The sequence below is a fragment of the Gobius niger genome (assembly GCF_951799975.1).
Source record: "Gobius niger genome assembly, chromosome: 15".
NCBI classification, from domain to species: Eukaryota; Metazoa; Chordata; class Actinopteri; order Gobiiformes; family Gobiidae; genus Gobius; species Gobius niger.
In genome coordinates, this window is record NC_136866.1 from 3,960,345 (window position 1) to 3,982,250 (window position 21,906).

The following is a 21,906-nucleotide window of genomic DNA, read 5'->3' on the forward strand; positions in this document are numbered from 1 at the left end:
CTCGGGCCTCGACCTGTGCTCCACGTTAGGCGCTTTATCCTCTCCACCACGGTTTCCGCTGGGTTCACAATCGTCACCTTAAATCCTCTTGCCACCATATCTTTTGACGCCTCCTCTGCCGAGTTGTATGTTGTCGGAGCTTCTTCGTAAAACACCCGGAACTTTGCAGGAAATGGCATCTGAAATCGTATTTTCTTTTCTTTAAGCACCCTCTTCATCTCTGCGTATTCTTTCCGTTGTCTCAGAATGTCCGGCGCGTAGTCGTGGTCAATGTTTATCTTCCGTCCCTCGAACATAAATCCCTTTTTCTGCCACGCTGCCTTGATTATTGCTTCTTTCACTCTGAAACTTTGGAATTTCACAACAATCGATCTTGGTGGAGCATCACTAGGGGGTCTCGCCGCCAGCGCACGATGAGCTCTTTCAATGTTGAGTTCAAGTGATGCTGGTAGCCCAAGCTTCTCTTTCAATAAGGTTCCAATAAAAACATCCATCGATGGGGCTCCGTCTTCGGCTTGTTCTTTTATCCCATGAATCCTGATATTGTCCCTCCTTGATCGACTCTCTTGATCCGTCAGTCTGTCTGCAAAGCGTTTTTGTAACTCTAACAACTCCAAAGTTGCGTCCTCCATGTTTTGTATCCGGTCCTCGGACTCCATTATGCGTCGTTCAGCCTCTTCCACTCTGCTGTTCGTTTGTTTTATGTCATCTCTGATACCTTTGAAGGACTCCGCATTCTCTCGGCGAAAATCTCTTAATTCACGTAGAATAGTGTCCAGGTCCGACATTTCATCCGGTGGCGGTATCTCTTCTGCTAACTCCGATACCTCGCTCTCTGCTAACAGTAGCTTCGTTGCTAGCTCCGATGTACTTTCCACTTCTACGCAGTTTTCGCCCGTGTTAATTCCAAGTTTTGATTTCCCTCTGGTCAACATCTAATCCAGACCCCTTAAATACGATTTCACCTTAGTATATTCTCATGATAAATATTACTTGAAGGGGTTTAAATAGCTCTCGAGTCGGGAGCTGCCTCGCTATGCTGCAGTCATGTCAGTAGCTCAACCCGGAAGTCCGATACCACTTTTTCTAAAACCGATACGAGTACTTTGATTGAAGTACTCGCCGATACCGAATACCGATACGAGTACAAGGCATTTTCTTCAACATTCTTACTTTTTTTTGTAATGAGTAAATTTACTCATGTACATTTCCTTAAGTAAAGTAGGCGACACATTTAAGAGCAGTTATATTAGAATTGTGCTGATGCCATTTATTTATTTATTTTCATTCAATATAATTTTTTATTTTTATGTCTCTGTCCATCATAGACAGAAAAGCCCATGTCCTAAAGCTCCCAATGCCTGAGCTTTATTCATTTATGTGTTTTTATTTAACAATAGTATTGAGATGGTTATTTAAATGGTCTCTTTTCGTCTTTACTTCAGCTCCTGTAGATTTTCTCGTGTGTTTGTAGTAACTTAGCGAGTAGCTACAGCGTTTTCATTGTTCTGCTGCAGCTCATTTTCCCTCAATATAAACATGCTGTATGTCTTTGATTTGGATTTTCTGTGGACTTTTTAGTCGCTGGGTTAGTTTTACAGATGAATAAACCCCTGGGCATAAAGCGGCGTCAGAATGGCCAAAACTGTTAGCCGTGAGTTAGCAACGTTAGCCTGTATGTTGTAAACACTGCAGACGCTGCAGCTCTAACAACATTAAGCTCTGGTTAAATCCAGCTCAGACTCTGGTTTAGAGAGCGCAGTCTGGAATAAAGTCAGCTCTATGTGGATTATTGTATTTACACTAAACAATTCTCCAGTTTGTTGCTTCTTCTCTCCTCAGCTGAGAGCTGCGCCTCGTAGCTGCGCCTCGTAGCTGCGCCTCGTAGCTGCGCTAGACGCACGACAAATGGTATCGGTTTCTGGTATCGGGACCTCAGGAATGAGTACGAGTATGTGGTATCGGCCCGATACTGGTAGCGGTATCGGTGCATCCCTAGAATCGGGTGCATAAACCCTACTCCTCATCTTAAAACCACAATGATGATTAAAATACTGTTATTGTTCACGTGAGAGCATTTGTAAGCTACAGCGTCTGTCCCGGCAGCTAACGGACTTGTCGCACTAATCTTTTCTCTTCTTTTTTACACATGATTTAGTTGATGTTAGTCTATGGGCAGCCTTTGCTAGTACCCGCCCTCCTAACAAGGAAAAACCTGTTGTTTGTGTGTACTCAGCTTCCGCAGCCCTGAGTCTGTGGAGATGGACGAGATTATGGCGGCGATGGTGCTGACCAGTCTGTCCTGTAGTCCTGTGGTGCAGAGTCCGCCCCAGACTGATCCAGGACCAGGTCAGTGTCACTCAGTTTTCTTCCAAATGCCTGCTGCGTCCACACCAAACGCGTTTTGGGCGTCAAAAACGCGCCTCAAGCCCGTCGTTGGACGCTTGTGCTTTACTAAAGTCAGACGCTTGTCACAAATGTCACCGAGCGCCAAGACGCTCTGGCCGCCCGTCAGCTCAGAGTCTGTTCGTAGCCATTTTGGAAGTAGCTCTTGCCTGAAATACACCTGCTACATTTCATTGTTAATAAAAGTCTGCAATAAACCACAAATGCGTGAAGGCGGCTCAGTGTGTGATCGTCATAAAGCTGCTCTATGTCGTTACGGATTCATTGACGTTATTAGTGCTTAATGCTTGTTGTCATGGGAGAAAAAACGGAGCTCAATGCGAGCTAACGGAGCTAACTGAGCTAACAAGCTGTGGTTTTCTCCCGGAGCTAATTGTAGATGATGTGAGTAATAAACTCCAACATCAGCCCAGCTCAGTGTGTGATCATTGTTCTTTATTGACTTTATTTGTGCATATTTCTCGTTTTCACGTGAGGACCGGAGGTTTAGTTTAGCATTAGCTTTCTCTGGTGCTAATGCTACAACAGGCTCCTCGAGGCCCAAACACATTCCCAGCACAGATTCAGCCTCTGAAATAACCTTTCTTGTCGCCGCTTTTAATCCTGGTGTTTAGATAAAGAAACACTGATGTGTCTTTGTAAAAATCCCAGAGTGGCTGTAGCTCCGGTTCACAATGAAGCTAAACCTCCGTGACTTGTTTACATCTGTGGGGCCGGCGTAGGATCTGCCCCGGTGGCTCAGCTACAACGTCACTGTGGGAGGAAAGCTCCTGATTGGTCGACGCTCTCGAATTTCGCCAAAGAGTTCAACATTTCCCAACTCGAGCGTCGGCCGCGCTCGACGCCCTGGAGGCGCGTCAGAAGCTCACCAAGCGCGAAAAACCTCAAAACGCGCCGCACAGGAGGCGCGTGAGGCGCTGCGGGACCTCCTGACGCCCCCCGGAGGCGCGTCCTCCATGTATTTTAAATGTAAACCTGACGCTTTGGAGGCGCCGGCCGCGTTTGGTGTAGACGCAGCATAACAGTTTAGCTGCTGTTGCGACCTTTAAGCTTTAAGCATCCCCTCTCCGTCGCCCTACAGCCGTGTCCTCTTCGTCCGTGGACATGGAGTGCGGCGGGGGCGAGCTCTCGGACAGCGGCAGCAGCGGGTACTGGAGTTGGGACCACGGCCACGTCAGCCCCGCCCCCTCTCCCTCCGTCACCGAGGCGGACAGCAGCCCGGACGAGGGGCTGCCCATGGAGCTGGAGCAGGGAGACGAGCTCAACGCCAAAAAAACAAAAGTGCGTACCTTTTTTTTATTTCTACATGTATGTGTTTGGATCTTTGGCACGTTACGGACGCCAGCGAGAAAACTGATCGGTTTGTTGTTGTTTTCCCACAGAGCACATTCAGAGGCGTCTACAAGTGTCTGTGGCCAAACTGCGGCAAGGTGCTGACTTCATCTGTGGGGATCAAGAGGCACATCCGGGTTCTGCATCTGGGGTGAGCACACAATGCCCTCTTACTCACACTTTCTTATGCATCATCAATGTTTGTTAACTTCCTTATCCGGTACAACCGTCTGACTTTATATTTAGTATAGTATTTATTAAGTTGACCCACTCTGAATCTAGGGAAGACTGTTGTTTAGGTTTCATCAGTTTACGTCAGGGGTGACTACATTTCGTCTTACATTTATTAGGTTCCAGCTGACATTTTGTTAAATTTGAGTTATTCTCTACATCAGTGGTTCCCAACCTTTTTTGTCCCATGTACCCCTTGAGACATTAATTTATACTCCGAGTACCCCCTAACTCAAAGATCCTGCCAAAATCTTAACAAATTAACAGTGTTCATTTCGTCGACTAAAATATTTAGTCTTAATTTTAGTCAAAGTGATAGTTTTTCCGACTAAAATTGGACTAAAACTAAATTAAAAGTTTCTCATGAGACTAAAACTATGACTAAAATGTCCAGATATTTTAGTCGACTAAAATAAGACTAAATAAAAATGAAAAGGAGAGACTAAAATCATCCAAACTTCTATTGAGCGTCTGAAAGAGCCTCAGATAATGTAAATCCTCTGCCAAAGGATCAGCTCTGAGCTTTGTTCATGTGGAGCAGCTCCATGAAGCAGAGGAACAACATTAAATATGATTATAATGAATATTATCAATGCAAAGTCGACTAAATTAGTCTTAAATTTAGTCGACTAAATTTACTTGCAATTTTAGTCGACTAAAACTAGACTAAAATCGAATTACATTTTTGTCAGACTAAAACTAAAACTAAATTAAAATATGTTTTCAAAATTAACACTGCAAATTAAGCAACTAAACATGGATTATTCAGTATTTAGTGAGTGAGTGAGTGAGTGTAATATTCAAAATACAGCAAAAATACTCTCAAAATCAAGCATTTACTCAAAATCATAATTAAAACTAACTTTTCTTTGAAAGTAGTATTGAAACTATCTCTATCCCCTCCTTTTTAAATATGAGGTAAGTCCAAGTACCCCCTGCCAACTGCTCAAGTACCCCAAGGGGTCCCCGTACCCCTGGTTGGCATACAACATATTTTATTTTATTTTTAGTCTTTGTCTTTTGACTAAAATGTAATTTAATTTTAGTCGAGATTTAGTTGAAAAAAACATTTCGATTTTAGTTTAGTTTTAGTCGACTAAATTTAAGACTAATTTAGTCGACTTTGCATTGATAATATTCATTATAATTATATTTAATGTTGCTCCTCTGCTTCATGGAGCTGCTCCACATGAACAAAGCTCAGAGCTGATCCTTTGGCAGAGAATTTACATGATCTGAGGCTCAATAGAAGTTTGAATGATTTTAGTCTCTCCCTTTCATTTTTATTTAGTCTTATTTTAGTCGACTAAAATATATATATATATATATTTTTTTTTTTTTTGCTGGTTGGGAAACACTGCTCTACATATTTCTTGTTTTGTAGATTTTCTGAGATTTTTATGTGCATAAACATAAATTGACAGCTTTAGTTTCATGCGTTCTTGCTGTGGTCCCCTCTGCAGCCATACATTTATTGATTTCATGATAAGTTCTATGAAAGGGCCAGTTCGTAAAGAGTCCTGAAGACCAACTAAACTTTGGTGTGTTGATAATCGTTTGTTGTAATTTACCTTAATTTTGTGCGAACCAAAAGTACATTGCGTACACTCAGACTCTTTGCGGAGCAGAGCTTTGCCGATTTGGGAACACGGCATTAAAAATGAAGAGGGAATGAAATTTTCAGAAGGCGGGAGCGCTCTGTCTGGTCGGTGGAATATTTGGGCCTCTCTTAAGTCACTGTCCCGTCTGCCTCGTTGTCCCGCAGGGGTTCGGAGCAGTCCCACAGAGAGGAGGACTTCTACTACACCAAGATCTCCTGCGAGTCTGTGGACACCGTCGCTCTGGCCCTGGCCCAGCCTCAGCCTCAGCCTCAGCCTCAGCCTCAGCCCCAGCCTCATCCTCAGCCTCAGCCTCAGCCTCAGCAGCCGGTGGGGGGGCAGGGCGCTCACCTCGGCTGGGGCGCTCCCTGTGACTCCTCTGCCGGGGCCTCCGGACTCCAGATCCCTCCTGCCCACAGACCCAGGTCCAACTCCAGCTCCGGCCCGGGACACAGCAAACCCAGCCCCCTCAGCCAGTCGGCGCCCAGCAGCTTCTGGCAGATCCACTCCGAACATCTCTACCAGGTACGGAGCACATTATGCACTCACTTCCTGTTGCAGCTGGCCCCAAACAGTGGGTTCAGGAAGTAATCACATCCACCGAGTCACCGTATTGACGAGCTTTTCCCTAATCCTCTCAGCCGCGGTGTGCACGAGACAACTGTAACCTTTTGTCTGTCAAACTCTATCCCTTTCCACTCACCTGCCAATCAGAAGCCACACAGAAGAGCAGCTTTGTGGTATTGACGTAGGCTCTTAATGGATTGTGGTTTCTAAAAGCCACTCAATAGCAAGTGCTAGTCCTAAAGCAACCGTCCCCATTGAAATGAAATCAAGCCCTCATTGTGTTGTACGTTTACTTTGGTTCGATTCACAGCCGGTGTTTGTTTCCTTTTGTCCACGAGTATCATTATGTCATCATGTGGTAATGTCTGTGGCACATGGATTTCATTGATCGTCACCATCCACTTCACTGTTTATGTTTTAGTTTTATTGCTCGTTTACTATGTTGGTTTGGCTTTATTGTTTTCCAAACAGAGTTGTTAGTTGCTTCTGACTGTCTTTCTACGTACAGTTACCGCTAGGGCTGCACAATATGAATAAAAAACTTATGCGATATTCTGAAAACGATATTACTGAGACATTTCACTTCCATTAGGCTACAAATTGTCATTTCTTTTCCAGCAAATTGTGTCAAATAGGGATGCACCGATGCCGTTACCAGTATCGGGTATCGGGCCGATACCACATGCTTGTACTCGTACTCATATTCATTCATGAAGTCCCGATACCAGAAACCGATACCATTTGATGTGTGGCCAGAGAGAAGAAGCAACAAACTGGAGAATTGTTTAGTGTAAATCCAATAATCCACATAGAGCTGACTTTATTACAGACTGCGCTCTCTAAACCAGAGTCTGAGCTGGATTTAACCAGAGCTTAATGTTGTTCGTGCTGCAGCGTCTGCAGTGTTTACAACATACAGGCTAACGTTGCTAACTCGCGGCTAACAGTTTTGGCCATTCTGACGCTGTTTTATGCCCAGGGGTTTATTCATCTGAAAAACGACTAAAAAGTCCTCAGAAAATCCAAATTAAAGACATACAGCATGTTTATATTGAGGGAAAATGAGCTGCAGCAGAACAATGAAAACGCTGTAGCTACTCGCTAAGTTACTACAAACACACGAGAAAATCTACAGGAGCTGAAGTAAAGACGAAAAGAGACCATTTAAGTAACATCTCAATACTATTGTTAAATAAAAACACATAAATGAATAAAGCACAGGCATTGAGGAGCTTTAGGACATGGGCTTTTCTGTCTATGATGGACAGAGACATAAAAATAAAAATTATATTGAATGAAAATAAAATAAATAAATGTCATCAGCACAATTCTAATACAACTGCTCTTAAATGTGTCGCCTACTTTACTTAAGGAAATGTACATGAGTAAATTTACTAATTACAAACCAATCTGCTGTGAAAAAAGTAAGAACGTTGAAGAAAATGCCTTGTACTCGTATCGGTATTCGGCATCAGCGAGTACTTAAATCAAAGTACTCGTATCGGTTTTAGAAAAAGCGGTATCGGTGCATCCCTAGTGTCAAAACAAGATTTCAAACAGCACCAACATTAAGACTATCATGATAAATAAATTACGATACAATATTTTTGACGGTTTATTGTGCAGCCCTGTTTAGAACATGTATTTATATTATTAAGCTGTTTAAATTGTGATTTTGATTCAGTTAGCTGTGGAACTCGGCAGCAGCGTTTGGGGGTGGAACACGTGTGCGCCTCTCGCTGTCTGCTCTCCAGACCGTGGTTTGCGTAGTGTAGTTTATGCATGGGCGGGCAGCACATCTAAGCGCTGACCTGCGCCTGCCCCGCTCTGGGCCTGACATGGATGCTCCGCGACAGTGAGAGGGGGCGCGTTATCCCTCAGGACGCCGCAGCGGATTTGAGGAAACCACAAGTTCACTGCTTTACCAGGAGCAGTGTGGCGGGGGATCGTGATTGCTTTTTCCTTATTTATGGCAAAGCAAAGGAGCTTTATATCACAATCACAGACTTATGGACAGGAATGGGGCGACTGGGAAAAGGAGAGTTTCTTTCAGTGCCAGCGCTTTCAGACAGGGGATCCGCGGGGTCTTAAATAGTCTAAAATTGTGCCTGTTTGGTCTTAAATCCAGGGTGAACTGGTCTTAAAAATTAAAACCACTGAAGTCAGCAGAGTTTAGGAATCCAAAACATGACCAAGGTGTTGTTGTCGCTGATGGACAGGGGCGGACTGGCCATGTGTCCATTCTGGAAGAGCACAGAGGGGCCACTGGCTCTAGGGCCACCGGTCCCGCCTCAACCGAGCTTTACCCAAATCTAAAAGCTAAAAAGAAAAGCATCAAATTAGCGACAAAAAGAGGAAGAAAAGAAAACAAAAATGTGCCGGAAAAACAACACAAAAAGTGACGAAAAATGTGATGAAAAGTCGACAAAAACACGACAAAAAGCGAGGAAAAAGGCCACAAAAACAAAACAAAAAAATGATAGAAAAAATGTGACAAAAACACAATAAAAAGCCACAAAAAAAGTAATAAAAAAAACAAAAAACAAGAGGTTAAAAATTGTGGCGACTTGACAAAAAGTTACAATCACTCTTGTAGGTCTCAGCTTTCAAATGAGCCGTTACACTGTTGCTCTCCAGTCGAGAAGCTTTTAGATTTGGGTAAAGCCAAACTGGAGAAAATGCGCTCCGTTAAGGCACATTTACGCTAATTTGGGCCAGGCTGGTCAGAGTCCAGGGCTGTTTTTCAGTCCCAGTCCGCCCCTGCTGATGGATCCGTAACGCTGCTGTCGGGGGAAAGATACGTCCAATATGAAACAACATGGAGATAATCCTTCGCTGTAAATGTCCAACTCAAGGTAATGAACGGCATCATTCACAATAAAGTTTGTCCAAATGTTGGAAACACAAAGCGAACGCTCCTCTGCTCAGGGACAGAAGGAAAGAGAACGTCCTGTTACTTTAGAAACACGTTTACAAGTTTAGAAAACAGAAAAACTAGACTACACTGCAAAAAGTAATGTAACTAGATTAGTATAAACATCTCAATTTGGGCATAATAATCCAAATTTTAATTGTTTTGACTAGGTAAGTTGTTCTTGGGCATTTGTCCTAGATTATTTCACTTGTTCTGAGATGTTTCTGACTCGTTTCAAAACATTTCGTTCTTATTTCAGGTCATTTTCTTTGCCAATGGGGTAAGAAAATTGGTCTTATCTCATTGGCAATTTTACTTTCTTATTTCAAGCGAGATTTACCTTAGAACTGGTCTGAAATGTCCTCAAACAAGCAAAGCAAACTTGGTCCGATCAGGAAAAGTGTCTAAATGAGTGAAAAACGCACAAAACAAGATACATTTCCTCAATTCAAGTCATTTAAGCCAATGCTTGATATTTCTTTTTGTAGTGTAGATTCTGGCCTAATAATAATATCATTAAAAATAATTATGATCATTAATTAGTTGTAAAGTTGACAGTGTTTTGTTTAATGCAAACGAGTGGAAAAGCTGCTTTTATTTTTAGAAACAGTGAATGTTTACCAGCTCAAGTATTACAAAGCATTTTAACCCCTTAACGCCTGAACTAATTTCCCATTATATAAAAAAAAATATTATCAGTGTTTTTGCTTTCAAGCTGATGCTAAATTAAGTGGAGATTGTAAATTTTTATGTCGCACATAGTATAGATATAGTTTTAGGTATGTTGCCAATCGGCAACAACAGGCATAAATGCAATTTTGGGTATGTTGTAATTCGGCAACAACAGGCAATAGTTGTAAATGTATTAAAATGACAAAATGTATTTATTCACAATTATTACAAATGTAAATGCACTGTAAGATACACTGAGCACGTGTGTATTCAGGTTAGGATATTTGTACAGTAAACAGAGCTAAGGCTTTTCACTAAATACTTGTAAAGTGTTGATTTTGAGCAGCTGATGCCGTCCTGCAGCAGCAGCACTGGTAACAGGAAGGGCATCAGGATGTTCAGTAACATCTTCATTACTGCTGTTCCTGTCATCAGTGCCTTCCCTGCTGCTGCTGCTTTCATCACCTGATGTAGGGAGGTGGAAAAAAAGCACTTTATAAAGGTGCAGACAATTTATCTACAAAATATCTACAATTTTTATGACTAATTATTAGATTTTGCTCCCTTTCCTGAGGTTTTATAATACATTGTACATCAGATACCTCTATTTACCATTACTTATTTGCAAATTAAATTATAATTGCACATTATTTTCGGACGTGGAACTCTTGTTTGTGGTCCAGTAGGTCCACCTTGTGGTCGCTTTGCATACAACACCAACGGTTTCATTTTGTTCTGTGTAAAAAAAGGGATAACTTTTTTTTTTATATATCTTTGTATGTTATTGTTACAATGATTATAGAATTTCACTAAAATGGCATGTTCTAAAAAACGTTTTAGCACTGTAATACATCTAAATCCTACTAAAATGCGGTCACTGTGGCCACCAGATGGAGCTACTGCAGTTTTCCTTTATGGCCTGATGTTGCCGATTTACAACGTACCTAAATCTTCAAATAACAAAAAAAAAATCCATCACACGAAGTTAATTCCAATCAATAATCTAAAGATGGACACAATGAGCTGCTGCATAATTTTATTTTAGCACAACTCAATTTACATTTGAAGATTTCATCAAAGTTGCTGCCTCGATTTGCAGAAATGCTATTTCCGCTAAATAGCTACCATGACCCGCTTGTGGTTCCTTCTCTGACCGGTCCTACGAGAAACTAGTGCTTGCAAAACGTTCCTAGGTACGGCATGGATGTGCGCAAACAGGTATCAAGGGAAAACGTGCGTTATTTTAGCCACAGTCTGGCAAGAAGAGGTATGTTGCCGATTTACGCCAATAGGCGTTAAGGGGTACAAAAACTAAATATCTGTTGTTTTCTTTCATTCAGTCGATAATTGTGAGTAATTATTCAATCTCAATATTCTTATTATGGGATGAGGTTGTTAAAATGCCTGATGTGAAAAATTGTTGTTACATTTGTACATCCCACTGTGAAATCAGAAACAACCGTTTGACACTCGGATTTTTGTGATGGTGATTTTCTTTACAGTCCATTTATAAATTGCGCGTTCAAAAACAGGTCTTATTTTTGAGATTTTGTTGTCTTACAAAGGTTTTTAAAAAGTCTTGAATTTGACTTGTCCAACTCTGCAGATACCCTGTATAGAAATTTAGGCAATGGTCATCCAATGTTCTACGCCCAAAACCATCAGGCATTTATCAGGCCGTCAAAACAACAACTCACTTTTTTGTACTAGTAGCGTTGTAGCTTTTTTGTTTTATAACATCGTGCCAAAAAACAGGAGTTGGATTATGCTGCGGATGAGCTGAAGCCTCAGACGAAACACAATAGGAAACGGATACAAAGAATATCCCATGTAATCCTCAGGTGCAGGTGTGTGTCAGCTGACCCACCATGAGCAAACATTATGCAACAGCGAGCGACGGGGCTAAAGCTCCAGAGCAGGTCTCCGGATGTGGAGCCGTCCCGCCTCAGTCCGTGTTTGGATTGTGAATGTTGATTAGATTAGCTTCAGTGGACGAGAGAAGGACCCTGTGGCTCTTCATGGATGTGAGGCACTGGTGGCACTTAAATGTGGAGTTTGATGGTCAGGGTCAGGGCTAAAATTGGAGAAAAACTAAATTAAAAGTTTCTCATGTGACTAAAACTGTGACTAAAATGTCCAGATGTTTTAGTCGACTAAAATAAGACTAAATAAAAATGAAAAGGAGAGACTAAAATCATCCAAACTTCTACTGAGCGTCTGAAAGAGCCTCAGATCATGTAAATTCTCTGCCAAAGGATCAGCTGCAAATATTAATTGTAACTATGTTGATTGTATCGTCCCTGATAAATAAATAAAAAATAACAAATACTTCACTGTCAAATGAACAGGTTTGTGCTTTGTTCATGTGGAGCAGCTCCATGAAGCAGAGGAACAACATTAAATATGATTATAATGAATATTATCAATGCAAAGTCGACTAAATTAGTCTTAAATTTAGTCGACTAAAACTAGACTAAAATTGAAAAGTTTTTTTTGACTAAATCTCGACTAAAATTTTAGTCAAAAGACTAAAACTAAAATATAATATGTTGTCAAAATTAACACTGTTGTGATGTTTATAGTTTAACTTCCTTATTTGACACTTCCAGGAAGTGAGGACAACAATTTCAAACTGTTTCCGTGCCAACCATGTTCTGTCAAAGGGAAATGAGTCAAACCGCTCTGGAACTTTACCTCTATCTATGTCACTTCCTGTCAGCAGCTTAAAGGGACTAGATGCAAGTTGGTATTTTTTTATACTCACCACTGCCCCCTCAGGTCTTCTGTGTTACTGCAGGTTTTATATTATTGACAAAAAAATGGACGAAAAAGTCACACAAATTTGACAAAAATGAGACGACTGCCCAACAAAAAAAGTGATGGAAAACAATCTGATGTGAGGAAAAAAATCCATTCAGTTTTGTAGGTCATAGCTTTCAAATGAGGTGCTACACTGGCCTACAGGATTTGGATAAAGCTGAACTGGAGAAAATGCTTGGTTCAGGCGGGAGTTAAGAGGTTCAAAATACCAAAAGTATGGTCTAAAACAGTTGTAGTCGTGGCTGAAATTGACCAGTTGTTTTGTTTAAAGGTTTCCCATTTTGTCCAGTTCTCTTTCCTCTGATCGAGGAAATATTTGCAAATTTACATAGAAGTAAAAGTAAAGTTAAATAAGAAATTAAATATGTGTTTATGGCATTTAAAATATACACTACAAAAAGTGAATATCAAGCATTGTCTTAAATGACTGGAATTGAGGAAATGTTTCTTGTTTTGAGCGGTTTTCACTCATTTTGACACTTTTCCTGATCGGACCAAGTTTACTTTGCTTGTTTGAGGACATTTCAGACCAGTTCTAGGGTAAATCTCGCTTGAAATAAGAAAGTAAAATTGCCAATGAGATAAGACCAATTTTCTGACCCCATTGGCAAAGAAAATGACCTGAAATAAGGACGAAATGTATCGAAATGAGTCAGAAACATCTCAGAACAAGTGAAATAATCTGGGACAAACGCCCAAGAACTTCTTAACTAGTCAAAACAACTAAAAATTGGATTATTGTGCTCAAATTTAGATGTTTATACTGATCTAGTTAAATATTTAGTATTTCAGCATTAAAAATGGCATTAAATTGGACTTGCTTCGGGCTGTATAAACCCTGAAGGTGCTTTAAGTGCCTCATGTCGGTGGAAATTGGGCCTAACTTAAACTTAAATGTCACTAAAAAGCTTTAAATTTGATTCATACTGGCATTAAATCTAAAAGTCTTGGGAAATAATGACGTCGCTCTATTTTCTTCCTGCATTTTTTAGCTCTAGTTTGTCATAATAATACATTCAGCTGCAGTTTTGGCTGAAATTGTGCACAATATTCAGCCCAAAAGTTGCCCATTGTATCCGATATGCTTTTGAATTTAAAAATGTTTCCCCTTTTCTCTGTTTGGTGGATGATTTTCCAGTTTGTGGCTTTGAAAATGTAGTATTTGTGGATTAGAAGTGGACGTGCTGCCCCCTGTATAACCTTTAGATATTGAAATGATGTATTTTTTTGTTCTGGTCTGTTTAATGTGCAGTGTTTGTGATCTCATGTCTCTTGTGTTTACATCTGCGTGCGCTTGTTATTACAGTTACATCTACGGCTAATCCCCGCCATCCCTCTGAGGAAAACCCCTCACTCTCCGTTCTTCAAACCCTCTAAACACAGACGAAGGCCGCGGCCGCGTGTTTGCATATTTGATGGGTGAAGTCAGGCAGAAGAGCGAACAGTTTGTCCTGTCTAAACGGCGCCGGGTGAATCGCGGGTCACGGCGTGTGTCGTGGGGCAGGGGGGCGGGTTCTGTTCCCCCCGCGTTAGCGCCACGCGAGCTGACAAAACATCACAAAACATCACAGCGCCGGAGGGTTTCTGGCGTAATCAGGCACAGTTCTCAGTACATTTGGGCCATTCCAGGAGTTAACGGCATACTGGACATTACCCACTAGAGGGCGCTCCTACACTGTGAATGTAAACAGAATACAAGGCGAGTTTATTTGTTGAGCACAATTGATACACAAGGCAATTCAAAGTGCTTCACAGTTGCATAAATACAAGAAAGCAAATAGAATCAATAAAAATGTCAACATAGAATTAATCAATTACAGTAAAAGGCAAAAGTGCAGATCAGTGTTAATTTTGACAACATATTTTAATTTAGTTTTAGTCTTAGTCTTTTGACGAAAATGTAATTCAATTTTAGTCTAGTTTTAGTCAAAAAAATATCTTCAATTTTAGTCTAGTTTTATTTGACTAAAATTGCAAGTAAATTTAGTCGACTAAATTTAAGACTAATTTAGTCGACTTTGCATTGATAATATTCATTATAATCATGTTTAATGTTGTTCCTCTGCTTCATGGAGCTGCTTCCACATGAACAAAGCTCAGAGCTGATCCTTTGGCAGAGAATTTACATGATCTGAGGCTCTTTCAGACGCTCAATAGAAGTTTGGATGATTTTAGTCTCTCCTTTTCATTTTTATTTAGTCTTATTTTAGTCGACGAAAATATCTGAACATTTTAGTCATAGTTTTAGTCTCATGAGAAACTTTTAATTTAGTTTTAGTCCAATTTTAGTCGTCAAAAATATCACTTTGACTAAAATTAAGACTAAATATTTTAGTCGACGAAATTAACACTGGTGCAGATAAAATAATTTCAGTTATATGCACGGGCAAAAAGAACTGTTTTCCATCCATCCATCCATTTTCTTCCGCTTTATCCGGGGCCGGGTCGCGGGGGCAGCAGTCTCAGCAGTGATGCCCAGACTTCCCGATCCACACACACCTCCTCCAGCTGTTCTGACCCCGAGGCCACACCAGGCCAGCTCGGAGACATAGTCCCACCACCGTGTCCTGGGTCTTCCACGAGGCCTTGTCCCACTAGGACATGCCTGGAACACCTCCCCCGGGAGGCGACCAGGAGGCATCCGGAACAGATGCCCGAGCCACCTCAGCTGCTCCTTTCGACGTGAAGGAGCGGCGACTCTGTCTGTTTTCAGCCTGGATTTGAACATTGTCAGCGTTGAGGCCTGTCTCACATCCTCGTAAAGACTGTTCCAGATTGTAGCTGCATGAAACCGAAACGCAGCCTCACCGTGTTTAGTCCTGACTCTGGGAACCACCAGGAGGCCCCTCCCTGAGATGGTTCATACGGCTGTAACATGTCAGAGATGGACTTCGGAACCATGAAAAGACTTGTACACGAGCAGAGCTGTTTTAAAGTCTATTCTCTGAGCGACAGGAAGCCAGTGCAGAGACCGGAGCACTGGACTAATATGGTCGTATTTCCTGGTTCTTGTCAGGACTCGAGCAGCAGCGTTCTGGATGTTCTGCAGCTCTGACAGCTCGTTTAGAGAGACCAGTGAGCAGCCGAGACAAACGCATGGATAAGTCTTTCTAAGTCTGGTTTCGACACTATTCCTCTGATCTTAATGTTTTTCAGATGGTAAAAAGCTGCTGATGTTATTGCTTTGATGTGGCTGTTTAAGTTCAGGTCTGAGTCCATGATCTCTCCTAGATTTCGAACCTGATTTTTTGGTTTTAGAGCGAGAGACTCAAGGTGACTGATAACACTTTGTCTTTGCGTCTGTGGGCCAAAAACAATGATCTCGGTTTTGTCTGAGTTCAGTTGGAGAAAGTTGTTTTGTTACCGTTGCTTCACCAAAACTCTCATCTCTCATCAGGCGTGCAGTCCCATCCAGGTGTCAGTGGCCCCCAGGAGCCCCGCCGCCCAGCCCTGGGCCCCCTCCACTGTCTCCGCACACACCAACGCACAGGTACCGCGTGCTTTTTCCAAACTGACTGGAGTTTTGTCATCATTTTCCACATCTTTGCGTCTTTGTGCTGTTATTGTTAAAGTGTGTTTTCTTACTGTAGGTCAGGATAATAACATGATGTTGATGTTGCCCTGTGTGTCCTCAGATGGTGAAGCCGCGCTGCCGCTCCGTCAGCGTGGGGGAACAGTGGCTGCAGCAGAACAGACTCCAGCCCGTCAGCGCCTCCCCCTCCCGCACTCACTGCTCCTTCAGGTCACTGCTTTTTAAGAATAAGAATAATAATGGCTGACGTATTGCGATTTTCAAGCCTGTATTTGTATTTCTCAAAGCGCCACAGTGTCGTCATTATTCAGTCACTCCATGCTCGGCGGTGGGGAGCTCCTAATGTAGCCACAGCTTCCCTGGGGCAGACTGACCACGGAACAGCAACCCGTCTGTGCCATCGGCCCCTCAAACCATCACCAACCACTCGCTCACTGCAATAAATTACATTCTAAGGCTTGAGGACCTAAAATATCACCTTACTAACTGCAAAAAGCTTTTGGAAACTGACACAAAATGCAACTTACTCATGAGTCCCATTATCAATTTGCTCGAAGAACTTTAAGGTTAATCAGTAAATATCAAAGGCCCACAACCCTGCACTTAAAGAGGGGGTATTCTGCTTTTTTCAGTCCCATAGCACCAGTCTATATCTCACTACAATGATGACCAAACCTTCTGTTGGTCTGTAATGCAGTAAATTAGAATAACTGCCTTGTATAAAATTGCTCTCTCAAAATGGCTGTAGCGAATGTCTTGAAATAGGCCTCTGTGTCTTTAACCCCTTAACTCCCGCCCGAACCGAGCACATTTTCTCCAGTTTGGCTTTACCCCGATCCAAAAGCTTCTGGAAAAAAAGCTGTGAAAAGAGCAACAAAACTCAGAAGAAAACAAGGATGGAAATGTGACAAAAAAGTGACGAAAAATGTGACAAAAAAATTGCTAAAAAATTTACAAAAAAATGACAAAAAATTGATTTAAAAAAATTGAAGACAAAAATGTGACAGAAAATTACCCCAAAAAAAATACAAAAATGTGACAAAAAATGACAAAAATGGACGAAAAAGTGACAAAAAAATTAACAAAATTTGATAAAAATTTGACAAAAAATTGATTTACAAAAATTGAAGAAAAAAATGTGACAAAAAACAAAACAAAAATATGACAAAAATTTGACCCAATTTTTTTTTTACAAAAATGTGACAAAAAAGTTACAAAAATGAGTTGAATACCCAACAAAAAAAATGATGGGAAAAAAATGTGTTGACGTGAGGAAAAAGATCCTCTCAGTTCAGGCAGGAGTAATGAGGTCACGAACCTCTGACTCTTTCCGACACGCCCCCTCCACACGCTGTCTGTGGCATCAGTGGGGAGGGGGTTCTGCTGAGGAGCAGTGGTCGGTTACTCGGCTGGTGACGAAAGCTCGGAGGCGTCTCCAGGAGGTGGGGGCGTTCCTAGGAGGACTCAGGCAAACCTATCCCTAAAATGGCCGCCATCAGAGTTTTTACAGATTACTCAAAAATACGTGAATGTGCCAAGGCAACACTTCAGGCATGTTTTTAATGATGGAATGACATAATAACATGATGGAAAGCTTAAAAGAGTCAATTTTGCGTAATACCCCCCCTTTAAGTATATTCTCTCAATAAAGTTGTTGGAGTACAATGCAGTGTACTCAGTGTTCTGCTCTCTGTCCACAGGAAGGGACGCGGTGAGGCCAAGAAGTGTCGTAAAGTTTACGGGGTGGAGCGCAAGGATCAGTGGTGCACGGCCTGTCGCTGGAAGAAGGCCTGTCAGCGCTTCCCCGACTAAAAACGTCCCAGGAAGACGGGGAAAAAAATCCGAGGAGTGATCGGGTTGAACGAACAGAGACTTCTATAAATATATATATATATACTATATATATTAAAAGAAACTGTATTTCTTCTACGTGTTTTTTACTTTGACCCGCTTCGTCTCTTTCCCAACGGAATGCAAATGGAGTTTTTTTCTCGGTGTATCCTCGTAAGTCGACCCTCTTTTTGGAACACGAGTCCGCGATGGTGCTACCTGTTGACTGACTTTGACCACGTGATGTGCTGCGCCTCCAGTGCTCTCCTGTTTTTTTGTCCAAAGCTCCTTTGTTATCTCTCCCCTGGTACGGTGGCCCCGAAGGGACCGATAGACGAAGCACAGCGTGAAGCGAAATGGAAGTCTTTTTTTTTTTTTGTCTTTTTGTTTCAATTAAGGGGGAGGGGGGGGGCAGCGAGAGACAATCCTGGTGACTTTGGGCCTTATGTGTGGTGTTATCTGAATCATGTTTAGTCTTAAGGCCATCGCAGACATACTATATAAGACTGGATTTCTTATATTCGTTTACATTTTCAGCTATTGGCCCATTCGTTTGAGTAACGGGTGGATGGCAGACTTCACTGATAGAGATTTAAGTGTCAGCCATCCCCTTTATTGTATTAAACTATATTATTATGCACTGGTAGCTTTTGGCAACACTCACTAACAATGTGGTGCTTAATGTCTCCACAAAGAACTGCCACCTTAAGCCAGTGAGCGAATGACCTGCAAAACATGTGGAAAGTGTAAAGGCAGAGCCGTGGGAAGATGTTTTATTTAGGGGGCGCTGAGGGACAAAATTTACCCCCAAAATACTTTTTCTGTGCATGAATCCTGTTTATTAACCTCTTAACTCCCGCCTGAACCGAGAGCATTTTCTCCAGTTCAGCTTTACCCAAATCCTGTAGGCCAGTGGAACGCCTCATTTGAAAGACCTACAAAACTAAATGGATCTTTTTCCTCACGTCAGATTTTTTTTCATCACTTTTTTTGTCGGGCAGTCGTCTCATTTTTGTTACATTTTCGTGGCTTTTTTGTCACTTTTTCGTCCATTTTTTCTCCATTTTTTTGTCAAATTTTGGTAAATTTTGGTAAATTTTTAGTCACTTTTATCCAAATTTTTTGTCAAATTCTTGACACTTTTTTGTCCATTTTTCGTCAAATTTTTGTCACTTTTTTCTCAATTTTTTGTCACTTTTTCGTCAAATTTTTCGCATTTTTTGTCAATTTTGTGTCTTTTTTTCGTCCATTTTTTCTCATTTTTTCATCAAATTCATCTCACTTTTTTGTAAACATTTTGGCAATTTTTTGTAAATTTTTTGTAAATTTTTTGTCACATTTTCGTCAAATTATTTGCATTTTTTGGTCAAATTCGTAACACTTTTTCGTCCTTTTTTTCATCACATTTTTCTCACTTTTTTGTTAATTTTTTGTCACGTTTTCGTCAATGTTTTCTCACTTTTTTCACATTTTCATCCTTGTTTTCGTCTCAGTTTCGTCGCTATTTTCACACCATTTTTTCCAGAAGCTTTTGGACTGGGGGTAAAGCCGGAGAAAATGTGCTCGGTTCAGGTGGGAGTTAAGGGGTTGATATTGCCTGCAGTTCACAAACTATCCACCAGGGGGTGCTGCTGCAGCGCCCTCAGCACCCTGGGTTCCCACGGCCTTGTGTAAAGGAGACCTGCCGCGCTCACGTCGGGATGGGAGTGGCTCTCGTTTTCTTTCCCGACGAATCACAGACCGGTCGATCATGCGTAGTCAGTCGGTAACGCTCGCTTAGCTTTACCCGTGCCTCGAACGAGTTTAACGCTAGCTTTATTTTCAAGAAAAATAATGCCAAAACTTTTGTCAAGATCTTCTAAGTCAAATCACCAAGGGCTAAACGAAACTTTTACAATCAAGAACCATGAGTGACGAATGATAGTGTGATAGGAGACGCATATTGTTACCAGCATCGTGTTTACAACAGAGCTTTTACGAAGGAGAATTTTATCATTTCAACACCGTACGTTCCTTTTGAGTTCAAACAAGAGTCTTAAGATCCATGAAGTTGTGTCAAAAAGAGGCAGAACAATCGTAAAATGGAGCTAAATTGGGAAAATCATGTCTATAACTGAACTTTTGCACAGTTTTGAACTACCATGCGTTTATATTTCAGGCTGTGATTGCGATAAATGTGCAGATCTCAGTCTTGTAAGGTGTATATTCTATAATGTCAAATTTGGCGATACACGGTGCAGTTGTTGTCAGTCGCGAGGCCTTTGTGCCATAATATTAACCGGGCAAATACTGTATGTGGACTCGAGCAGTGATGAGGAGAAACATTTGTACATTTCTCATTTGTCATTTTTGAATACTCACCTTAAAGACAAAAAAAAACACACTTTATGTCCACATGTAGTGACCATAAACCGTCATCTGTCCTGTGTTGCGGACCAGTGTTAACTTTGACGACATATTTTAATTTAGTTTTAGTTTTAGTTTTTTGACTAAAATGTAATTTAATTTTAGTCGAGATTTAGTCGAAAAAAATCTTTTCAATTTTAGTCTAGTTTTAGTCGACTAAAATTAAGACGAATTTAGTCGACTTTGCATTGATAATATTCATTATAATCATGTTTAATGTTGTTCCTCTGCTTCATGGAGCTGCTCCACATGAACAAAGCTCAGAGCTGATCCTTTAGTCAGAGGATTTACATGATCTGAGGCTCTTTCAGACGCTCAATACGCTGGAAAAAGTAATTAACTAGATCAGTATAAACGTCTCAATTTGAGCACAATTATCAAAATTTTAGTTGTTTTGACGAGTTAAGAAGTTGTTGGGCATTTGTCAGAGATTATTTCACTTGTTCTGAGATGTTTCCGACTCGTTTCAATACATTTTGTCCTTATTTCAAGTAATTTTCTTTGCCAATGGGGTAAGAAAATTGGTCTTATCTCATTGGCAATTTTACTTTCTTATTTCAAGCGAGATTTACCCTAGAACTGGTCTGAAATGTCCTCAAACAAGCAAAGCAAACTTGGTCCGATCAGGAAAAGTGTCTAAATGAGCGTAAACCGCTCAAAACAAGATACATTTCCTCAATTCAAGTCATTTAAGCCAATGCTTGATATTTACTTTTTGCAGCGTACACTGCAAAAAGTGAATATCAAGCGAGCATTGTCTTAAATGTCTTGAATTGAGGAAATGTTTCTTGTTTAAAGCAGTTTTATCTCATTTAGACACTTTTCCTGATCTGACCAAGTTTATTTTGCTCTTTTGAGGACGTTTGTGACGAGTTCTAAAGTAAATCTCACTTGAAATAAGAAAGTAAAACTGCCAATGAGATAAGACCAATGTTCTTACCCCATTGGCAAAGAAAATGACCTGAAATAAGGACAAAATGTATCGAAACGAGTCAGAAATGTCTCAAAACAAGTGAAATAATCTTGGGTCAGGAGCCCAACTACACCTTTCATTGTCAAAACATCTCAAATTCGGATTATTGTGCTCAAATTGAGACTTTTATACTAATCTACTTCATTACTTTTTGCAGTGTAGAAGTTTGGATGATTTTAGTCTCTCCTTTTCATTTTTATTTAGTCTGATTTTACTCGACTAAAATATCACTTTGACTAAAATTAAGACTAAATATTTCAGTCGACGAAATTAACACTGTTGCGGACATTTCGCCTCATCCGAGAAGCTTCATCGGCAACTCGGGATCTTTCGCCGCACGTTCTTGCGGATTAAATATAGAGTCTATCGAATTTAAAGATGGAGGTGCTGTGTGTGACTTCCCCTGTAGCTAAAACCAGCAACTCGCACCTTCTGCAACTTTCAAAACGCTTCTCAACTCTTTCTTTATTTTGCAATTCAGAGTTTTTGCTGTTGTGCTTTAGTCTGACCCCTCCGAGCCACCGTACCCCCGTAGCTCACTGTCGTAGCTGTTTTGTTCTTCCGAAGGTAACACAGTGGTTTTGATTATGATGTACATTCTATATTGTCCTTTTGAGTTGGGTAT

At 41.0% G+C, this 21,906-nt stretch overlaps 1 protein-coding gene across 1 annotated transcript in view; it reads left to right on the top strand.

Annotated features, from left to right (window-relative positions):
- znf395b (zinc finger protein 395b) overlaps nt 1–18,249 on the top strand; it is a gene marked incomplete at its 5' end in the record, with an annotated part of 32,157 nt that extends 13,908 nt beyond the window's left edge. Inside the window, 7 exons of the mRNA XM_079572535.1 lie at nt 2,237–2,349; nt 3,488–3,687; nt 3,789–3,889; nt 5,735–6,092; nt 15,938–16,030; nt 16,176–16,282; nt 17,773–18,249. Coding sequence (XP_079428661.1) covers nt 2,237–2,349; nt 3,488–3,687; nt 3,789–3,889; nt 5,735–6,092; nt 15,938–16,030; nt 16,176–16,282; nt 17,773–17,884 — 1,084 coding nt within the window. The 3' untranslated portion in view covers nt 17,885–18,249. The remainder of the gene's footprint in view (nt 1–2,236; nt 2,350–3,487; nt 3,688–3,788; nt 3,890–5,734; nt 6,093–15,937; nt 16,031–16,175; nt 16,283–17,772) is intronic.
- Between the last annotated feature and the right edge of the window lie 3,657 nt (nt 18,250–21,906).